The sequence below is a fragment of the Phymastichus coffea genome, unplaced genomic scaffold (genome assembly GCF_024137745.1).
Source record: "Phymastichus coffea isolate CEN01 unplaced genomic scaffold, Cenicafe_Pcof_1.1 PCOF00001, whole genome shotgun sequence".
NCBI lineage: Eukaryota > Metazoa > Arthropoda > Insecta > Hymenoptera > Eulophidae > Phymastichus > Phymastichus coffea.
Window position 1 is genome coordinate 16,945,132 of NW_026706812.1, and position 10,516 is coordinate 16,955,647.

Below are 10,516 nucleotides of genomic sequence, written 5' to 3' on the forward strand. Positions count from 1 at the left end.
GAGAGAAAATACTTATTGAATAAAATAGAAAAAATTACGTTTTTAGTTTCTGTAGTATAGTAAAATAGTTACAAACATGTTTAATAATCATTAATGATGAAACATTGATACTATCCAATAAAATCAGGAAAAGACCAGCAAATAAATATCGATTAAGCTGATTATTTATTTCATTAGTTAATTATTATTATTAATTATTATTATTACTTTGAGTTTTGATGAATGGATATTCATTTAAATTTGACATTCACTAACAATTATGCGTATTCATATAGTTTTATATATTAAAATAGAGCACTTAATGCAGAGACTTTTATTAATTACAATGAATATGCCTGTGAATTAAACTCATACATTTATCGATAAAAATTAATTTTTTCCAGATTATACAGAATATTCTTCGTCATTTGGATTGTAATGATAGTTGATATTAAATTGGAATGTGTATTTCGGCTTTCAACAATTCAACATATTGCTATGTTATAAGGCACCGGTATATTAAAGAAATATTAAAAATAAAAGAAATGTTTCTTCAAAAAAATTGTTTCAAATAAAAAAGAAAGTGTCTTGTTAACTTGTCAAATTGGCCAACGCGTTGATGAGTTTGTTATTCAGCAGTCTTTTGAATTGTAGATCCCCAACACATTCATTATCTGAAAAGTTAAACATTATTATCTAAGTTAAAAATTTGAATAGCATAACAAGATTACCTTTTTTGTTTTAAAGAGGTACCTACTTGCTCAGTATGGACTCACAGATGCATAGACATGTCATCCAAGTCTATCTCGCTTGGTCGTCTTGGCGGCAATGCAAATCTCATGCGTTTCTCATAATTATATACTATTCTTACAACTCCGACTAGTAAGAGGAAACCTATGGCGATTAGCGTTGTGAAAAATAAATAATACATTAAGGAAACCTCTGAAACAATCATTAAATAGACGAAGGTTATTCAAATATTATTATTTATAATATAGTATAGATTTATTGAATGAAAATAAGTCGATACTTACGGCGTTCAGATAGTGTAGGAAATTCTCCTATATTACAGAAGTTTTCGTCACAGCATGTATAACGATAATCGACGTGCATCGCCTGTGTTATATTATTACAAATATCTTGGTTATGTTTCTGTGTAGAGACGCATCCGCGAGCAAATTGTACCTTGGTGTCGTTATATCGAAAAGAAGATTTCCAGCACTGAAATTCCGAAAATATTTGTTGTGTATTTGCAGAATTGAGATATATATTATTGAAAGATTAAGTAACTTATATATATATATATATATATATATATATATATATATATATATATATATATGTATATGTGATTTACGTTAATTGTAGAGTTGCAAGTAGACAAAAGTGCGGCTGGTACATTGCACGCTTCGCCGATACACTCAAAACAACGAAACGGAGTCTTTCTCATAATTGTTCTTCTACGTACACAGTATAAACTATAATATCAAATATTTTTAAGATCCTAGTTCCAGTCCTAAATGAAATAATTATTTAACATTAGTAACGTAGCGTTGATAGCACAATAGTATTTATGAATATCACACACCGTTTTAGCTATTTTCAATCTAGAATAATACTAGATCTGCTTCAGCACTTCTACGTAGATGGAACGAGAATGAGGTAGATTCGGCAGAAGAATCGGAAGCTTAATTTTGAAAGGTATAATTCCAGCTTATGATAAGACTTAGCAAGTTTATATATGATCCGCTAAACGAGATTTCGATGTATTACACCTCGCTCATGATATACTGGAGTTTCAATTGGAACTTAAGTTTGTTGGAAGCCTTGTTTATCCTATCAATGAATTCGTATCGTTAGTAGTATGTACTTGTCAATCTATTTATGCCTTGTAGTAGATTTATTAGGTAATAAACATTGTTATACATTTATTAAGATTTGGAATTGATAAATATAAGGCAAACAAATGAATAAAAAACAGTTCCGTATGACAATATTAAAAAGTTCACTTTTTGAAAAACTTGAGATGTAATATTCATTTCAATGTTATTACGTTCAAAATAACGCCGATGAATATATCTTTTTATATGAAGTAATTTGTTAAAATTTGTAAAAATATAAAATTATGACAAAATGTTTAATGATTCAATTTCTAAGAAACCTAATTTTTTGAACATATTCTTTCGAACGATAAGATATGATGTATAAAAATATGAATTTAAATGGTAATATCAAAAGATATTTTCAAGTAATTTACTTTCATTTTAAAAAATAGCACTATTATAGAAATTTATTGGAATAAAACTATATAGATTTTTAGCTAATTCCTACAAGCTTCGCTTGACGTTTTTATCCATTAATTTTGCAGTAGCAGCTTCCTCAAAGCCATAAATAAAAAAAAATACTTGAGCATTTACTCTGTAGATACTATGATCAGTTTCTGTATATTTTGAGAAAAAACTATCTAGCTATTTAAAGTTGACATTTTATATGCGGAAAACTTGTATTAATAAAACAGTTCCGCGTATTCTAACTTCATGAATTATTATATCGAAAACGGACATAAACAATCTCTGTAGTTCTCTTTAGCTATATAGGTCAATTTACTATTAAACGTTTATTCTACTCTTTTAATATAGATTACGATATTACAAAATTTTTTTCAATCTTACACGTTCAAATATCAGATTATGAGAATAATTCCAAAACATAATAATCTCTCGCTTATACCAAACGATTTATTCATTGCCAGTTTTATAAAATAAGTGTAAAAATAATAACATTGCAGCATACTTTTGTTATTTTCATTATTTTCAAAATTACCATGAAATGAATTTTTATTACTGAAATCACAACTCGAAATCACACCGACATGCATATTTGCTGTCATAACAGCATATCACGTGACTGTATTTTAGCCAATTAGATCACGAGTAGAATACTTTAATATGGCATCCATCACTTTTTCATAAGGGGATTGCATTTTTATTCGAGATAGATGTACAAGCTTGATATTGCATCTCCACCAATTATATCGTTATTAACCTACGTAGGAATTTTGCTACATGTAAAAAAGATTCAATAAATTTGCACCTAGTGATATCACCTAAAACAGATTTGCATTTCTTGCCTGACGATTTAAGATTTGGACTTGATATATAGTTGTCATATATATATATATATATATATATATATATATATATATATGACAATTATATAACAAGATCAGAATCATTGTTTATAATAGTACTATTTCTATCTTTAAAAAGTGTTTAAATTTTACTTTTGCTTTTCAATTTTTATTTGTTGAATTCATTTTCTTTTCACTCCCATGAAAACAGAGTGAACGAAGTTTTATCAGTAAACATTTACCTTTGTGCATCGGTGTTGATGGCTTCTTAAAAAATTGATGGAATTCTTTTGTACTGCTATTTTATGAGTAAAAGATAAATATATAGAAATTTTTACAACTACTTATGATATTTTACTTATATTTAGGTGGTAATTCGTGGGAGGAAATATGTCTCAAACACTATATTAATAGACTTACCTGCTGTAAGTGACGAGTTCTCAGGTAGACTTGGAAGTGTCATAACTTCAGGAATAATGGGATTGAGCTTAATGCTACAATCTAAAATACAACTCTCAGGCAAGACTATTCTAGAGAACCAATGTATATTAGAGCATATGGTAAGACAGAATACTATGTAATTGGCTATGAAACACCCCACGAAAGCGAAAGTGCCGTTAACGTGAATAATACGCCCCAAAGCGAGAACGCGACGAGTTCGAGCCACCCCCGTCGCACCCCTTCCAATCACCCCGATAAGACCCCGATAATAGCCCAACGAATAGTACGGTAAAGCCCCTGCGGGGACGACCTTGCAAGAATGCGCTGACTATTCGGGCCCATCGTACCAACAAAGTCCACGTGTCTCCCCTCCCGTCGTCATGAAAAGGAAGAGAGGGAGACTCTCGAAAACACCGACCGTTGATGAATGATGCCCTGCGAACGAAGGGCCTGAGAGACCGACGCAAAGGACCCGGCCTTCAATCCCAGCGACGAAGGTCGTGGGCAGCCGAACAGGCGCCCACCTTCGATATCAAAAAGAAAAGATTACCGGTATTGACATGTAGAAATATTACAGGATGAAGAAGATCACGCAGGAGCAGTTCGAGCAAGTGGCGGCCGCCCTTATAGGATTGGATTTGGGCCCCGTCGTCAACGGAGTAGTACACGCCGCACTCCACCTCATTAAAGAAACAAGAAAAGAGGAGGAACAGGCACGAGCACGAGCTCGTGAGAGCTAAAGCCACGCCGGAGACGTAAAAAATTGTTTTTCTGATTTCACACGATCGAGCGTTTAGGAATTCGACGGAGTTTTGATTTTTGTCGACGGTCGCGTAAGTGTAATTAGAGCTCTTGTTTCTACGATCGGGTGAGAATTTTTCTTCCGTTCCCACATTTTCTGCCTACTTGGCCGAGTGGTATCGGCAACGTGATTCTTTTTAAAAAAATTCGAAATTGAACACGGGTTAGCAAAATTTTTTTTGGAGTATTATTTTACGTATGATCATTTGAAATTCAATGTGCGCGTTTGCAAAATATTTCTTTTTGTGAAATAGTCGGATTTTTTTTATTTTGTGTGTCCGTCGTAATAAAGAATTAATACTTCGTATTATACTATATAATCCTTTGTTGAAATTTTCCTTAATTATTCTTATTTTTATTATTTTTATTTAATACTTATAAGAATCTATAGATTATTGTGAAATCAATTTTGTAGCTAGAAGCAAGTAAAAATAACTCTAATTTAAAATTTTGTATAATAACTGTGAAGCGGTAATTTTGAACTTGCTTCGGCAATATGTCAAATTTGCTGCTTTATAATAATAAAACTTGTTCGATTGCAATTTGCGCACGTTGCTCGATTAAGTTCAAAATTATCGCTTTGTATTAAAAGTTATTATATAAAATTGTAAATCAAGTTAATGTTATAAGTTAATAAAACCATTAACAGTAGATGTATTACGTATATCAACGTAGTGTCATATATAACTAGGTGTCGGTATTACTGACGTACTTGACGAACATACTATAGCGTTAGAAAAATTTGTTTAATCTTGAGGAAAATAAAGTAACACTACAGAAATCCTTTTTTATACATATTTTTTATGCACAACTTTCGATCTTAATAATGCTTCGATCGAATTGAAAAATTTTTCAGTTAATAGATGATAATCTAGACTTTCATTTCAACTGATAGAGAAATCGATATCATACAGTGGAAAGCGAGAAAAATGTCGAATAATTTTTAGTCACTCGGAATCTCATTACTTTCAATCAATAAAATATGGTAAATTATTATTGGAGATCACATGTAATTAAATGGGAATAATATTGGTGTTTTTATCAAAGATAAACTTATATCGTTTCTATATGAATTTCATAAAGATACGACTATATTAAAGAGCAAGATAAAAAAAAACATTATTACAAGAACTTAATTAGAAATTTACTATTAAAAGATATTATTTTAAGAATCGTTTTTATAAATGAAAGATGATAAAAGGTGGCTATGATTAAAAGCCATGACAAAATATCATTAGTACATGATCCTAATAAACAGGTTAGTATTTCGATAAAATATAGTAAATTATAGAAGGTCGAGTGACATTGAATAGTATTTGTTCGACAATAATAATTCAGCCAAATTACTTTATGTTTATACCTTCGTATATAGCACTCCACCAAATCAGTGAGATTTACGTAAAGAATGTACACTGTATTATATTTATATTTTTGTTATTTGGTAAATGTTCATAATGTTTATTATACATGTATAAAAATTTTGAGAACTTTTGAGAATGCACAACTTGATATTTATTTATATAACTAGAGATAATTAATTAACCAAATGAATTTTTTTCACTTTGACTGAAATTTTTAATGTTTTATCAATTTTGTAATATCTGTTATTATATATTTCAATTGTTTTTTATTATATAAATATAAATTGAAAAACATTCCTACTATTTCGAAAGAAGCAGCCAGCAGCGTTTTACGTCTATTTTGCACGTGATGATTTAATTGATGATTGCTTAATTATTAATTAATGTAATTGTTACTTATGGATTAACGAAATATTAATTTTTACATATACTAGCTTCAAGATACATGTGTGATGTGGTGATCTCAATAAATATTCTCAAATAATTATATAACAATATATTATTATAAAAATCCAAATCACACATCAAACACAACAATTATTTTACTCATAATCAACAATAACCAACATCAGTATGAAATACTATAGTTTCTAAAATCTTAAGCGGAAGTAACATTGATTCATCTGAACACTAATGATGGATTACATGAAATAGTTTTCATCGCTTCAATTTCATTCGAGATTGCAATCACTTTAATATAATTCTTTTGGCAATAATAATTTAATGTATCCATAAAATTGAATAAGCTGTAACTAATAAGTTATATTTCAATTTGGAAGTCTTCTTGCATACGTATGTTAGATAATTGCTGTTAGCTATTCAATCGCAGACGCTTTTGTTCAGAATATTTTCAGTATTATCCTTTAAATTCTAATTTGATAATGATTTCTTTAATTTTTTAACGTTATATACGTATAAATTTATCAGAACTAATATGTATTGGTTAGTTAGATAATATCAGCTCTTTATCTTTTATTGCAAATATGAAATGGTCTAATCTAAATCTATAAACATAAACGTCTAAGTAGTTTAGTGAGAGAAGCATTGTTTAAGGACGTTGTAATCTTTAAATCATTTTAAACTTTATAAGAACGAAAAACTTTAATTTTGTCTACTAATGTCGGTCAGTGGATAATCCTTAGTAGCTTACTAGTTGTCCCCACTACTACTTGCGTAATCCCACGAATTCTCAACTACTGTATAATCGACCATGGAAATGAAAATCAATCATTTAGTAGTTGACAATCTGTACGAACATATTAGGCGCACGTTTGTTTTGACTTGTCTAAAATATTGTTTTGGAGAATGGAGTCGAAGGGAAAGATGTGTCAAAAGATGGAATTAAAAAGCCTCTGCAAATGTGATAAATGTAAAATTAAAAAAGTTGACAAGTGGCTCCGTAAGAAACGGCCATCTCTCTTTCCGATGTGCTATCAATTTAGGAAGGCATATTTCGATAATGACCAACCTATCCTGGGGCAACTGCAAGTATTCTTCGAGCATAAGCGTTGTCTCTGCTGCGGTTATACTCTCTTGCACTTGGCCGTCAATGTTGGCTCCAGAGACTTAGTCAAATACTACCTTAGCAGGTACACATATAAATTGATTATTCACTCAGTAAATGTTTTTATTAGCCATCTGAAGAACTCGTATGGTTTTATTGTACCTTCGATGTTATTCGTAATAAGTCCGAAAAGAATTCATAAAATTATTATAGGCAAATTATTATCGTTTGTATGGTAGAAATCGGTTCAAATAAGCGAGAGTCGTTCTTGCGAATTGAAATAACTCAGCTATAATTTATGATTTACAGAAAGCATGACGTAGAGGTGAGGACCGACAATGGAGAAACGGCGCTGCATTTGGCTTGTGCCGTCGATGATTCGTGGTTCGTGGAGCAGCTGCTCATTGCCAAAGCTGACGTACAGACCACAGACAATCTCGGCTGCACACCGTTGCAGATCTGCCTGAGCCACGATAAGCCATCGGCAGCTACCTTGAAAGTGCTCTTCGACTATGGCGCTAGACCTAACAGACTTTTCAATGTTGGCAACGATCCTGAAGAATCGATTGCTATGGTGGTCAAAGCCAATGCGAGACATTCTTGTGGAGTATTGCCACTCTATGAAGCTGTGTACAAGGGTAATCACAACGTCGCTCGACAGTTGCTCCAGAATGGCGCCTGTCCTAATAGTCTCAACTGCTACCAACGTAGTTTGCTGCAGGTGGCCTGTTTTAACAATTCGGTTGGGTGCGCGGAGGCTCTCGTCCATGCTGGTGCTAATGTAAGTATCTTATATTGTATCAGTATATTGTATTATATAACTCCTTCCCCTCTCTATTCACTTTTCAAGAAAGCATATATTTGTCAATAAATTGTCATTGTCTAATAATTCTACAGTAATTTAGGGAACGTTGTGAACTTTTTTAATGCTACGCAAGTAATTTCATTCAAACTAATATCGTCGTTAAATTGATAAATTGTTATACAGTTAGTAGTTATTCAATTAAGGTCCGAAGAGAATCAACATTAAACGATCCTTCTCTACTCCTTTGCAACAATTAATAATTTATCCGTTTAATGAAATATCAATTTGAATCAGCTTACATATCATGTAAAATAATTGATTTTACAACGTTCTCGTGGTTGTTCGAGAGTTATACGATGGCTATTTATTATCAAGTATACAATGCAAGGAACAATTAACACCCACTCGCCCGTGAGATTTTACCTCTATTCTAAATAAATTACTTCTATTTTTTATTAAAAGCCAATTATGTCATTAGTCAGATACAATTATTACTTCGTGCGTATTCGGCTATGGCTAACAACTGTGATCCCTGATGCGTTTGAGACTGATATCAGCGAAGTTTTTTTTAATGTTTTTTTACGAATCGTTTTCTAAAAAGATGTTGAATTGTTATATTTTTTCAGGTGAACGAGTCAGATTTGGAAGGAAGGACAGCATTACATTACGCAATCATCAGCGAAAGTACGGAGATCGTGGAGCTGTTGTTGGCCAACAATTGCGATTTGTGGGCGAGAGACTCGGACGGTTATACGGCCTTTGGAATGGCCGCACTGACGAACCGCTTGCAAGTATCGGATCAACTGCTAAATCACGGCGCCTGGTGTACTGAGGTATTGCTTATGGAGGTTCTCGAGCGTCAATGCAGTGAGGTAGCTCTTTTGATACTTCGTCGAGGCAACTTTAGAGTTCATGATACCAAGTTTGGCCAAACGCTTCTGTACTGCGCTATAGCCACGGGACAGCAAGAACTTGTGTGTTATCTTGAAAGTTTGGGTGTTAAAGTAACGTACGATGGATCTGATGATGAAGAAGAGAATCTTCCGATTGTTTCATCCTACGCACATTCGCTCACAAAGACTACGCTGTCGACTCGGTTAGTTTCGAATAATCTTGTCGCTTATCGGTCGACGGAATATCCAACTAGAAACATAGTCGATCCGCGATATTCATGTTCAGCGCCAAAGACAATAATGCCCGTTACTTTTGTTCCGAGTAAACTTGTTTCTCATCGTACAACCGATCGTTCGATCAAAAAGATAGGTAACAATAATACAGGTGAAATGAAGAGAAACTGTACTTATATTCTACGTCCTCATAATACGACGCTGAATACTGCTCTTCACAGCAAACAATCTAAGTACGCTCAGATTGTCGATCATTGTTCGAATTCCAAATTATTTACTCGTCAACGAAGCGGAATTACAAGATCAACATTCTGCAATGCATTTCAACAGAACGCGCGCGGCCATGAAAAAAGAACACCAAGAAAACGTATCGTTTCGGGTGATTGCATCACAGTATTGCCTGATAAGGAAGTATCATCCAAATGTGGCAATGCGGCAACTCAATACAATTCTACTAAAATGTCTTCACTTAAATCTGACTCTACTAAAATACCTTTATGGAAAACCAACTCTACCGTGAGGCCTAATATGAAGTTGTTCCTTAAATCTACCCCAACAAAATCGTTAAAGCCGCGAAAGAGTGAAAATGTCAATTCTATCTTTCATTTTTACTGTCAGAAAAAATTAAAGTCCAAATTAACTAGGTACGAAAGCGTTTGCTTATAACCTGCTAGTTAGGACGAAAAAGTGAAGAATAGTACCCAATGTTGACACTTTATCTAAATTTTACAAATATTATATTCAGTATAAATAATTATTACTGAGATATTCATTTTATTTTTTATGACACTTATATTTAAATTACGTAATTGACAAGAATAAATATATTTTTTAATTTATATATGTACATACATATTTTTTTAGTTAAATGTATATAACGTTGATTAGCTTATACTTTTTTGTTTTTTTTTATGGATATAGACTGTATTAATCAAAGCTATTGTATGTTGACCTAAAGATTCAAATATGAAGATGTTTTTTCCTTTAATTTATTTTATTTTACTTTTCTGACTCCCGATAAACTTTACCAGAAAATCATATTCATTTCAATTTCCAAAACATATTCCGTTAAAAATAATTTACACATAAAATTATAATAAATAGTTCATCAGTTAGTAACATTTGCTAACAATTATTCACAAGTTATAATTATTTATTAACATCAGATTTTCGACACGTATAACAATTATAAAGAGTTATCAATTATCATTGTTAAATTATAACAGTTTTTTCAGTTATTAATGATTATTTGCATTTTTAGTTACCATGTCAAATTTATTTTAAGAAATAATAGATGCAAAAAACTATAAATAACTGCAAATAACAGCTATCACAAATTAGCTATTGGAATAAAAAATTAGTAACTAT

General features: G+C 31.8%; 1 protein-coding gene and 1 long non-coding RNA gene across 3 annotated transcripts; one reads left to right on the top strand and one right to left on the bottom strand.

Moving 5' to 3' along the window:
* Positions 1-177: 177 nt before the first annotated feature.
* On the bottom strand, positions 178-3,544 carry LOC131675306 (uncharacterized). 2 transcript variants are annotated; one of them, XR_009303036.1, is made up of 7 exons: positions 3,530-3,544; positions 3,352-3,407; positions 1,568-1,815; positions 1,337-1,495; positions 1,014-1,200; positions 737-921; positions 178-653 (listed from the first exon to the last, which is right to left on the bottom strand). It is a non-coding gene; the product is annotated as an uncharacterized LOC131675306 (long non-coding RNA). The 2 variants fall into 2 exon arrangements; XR_009303034.1 differs by lacking the exon at positions 3,352-3,407 and having other exon boundaries at positions 179-653.
* Positions 3,545-6,932: 3,388 nt separating this feature from the next.
* Positions 6,933-10,133, top strand: LOC131672680 (putative ankyrin repeat protein RF_0381). Its single transcript, XM_058950099.1, has 3 exons — positions 6,933-7,301; positions 7,526-7,997; positions 8,648-10,133. Exons 1-3 carry the CDS (start codon positions 7,018-7,020, stop codon positions 9,812-9,814), a joined length of 1,923 nt encoding a protein of 640 aa, XP_058806082.1. The 5' UTR covers positions 6,933-7,017; the 3' UTR covers positions 9,815-10,133.
* Positions 10,134-10,516: the final 383 nt, after the last annotated feature.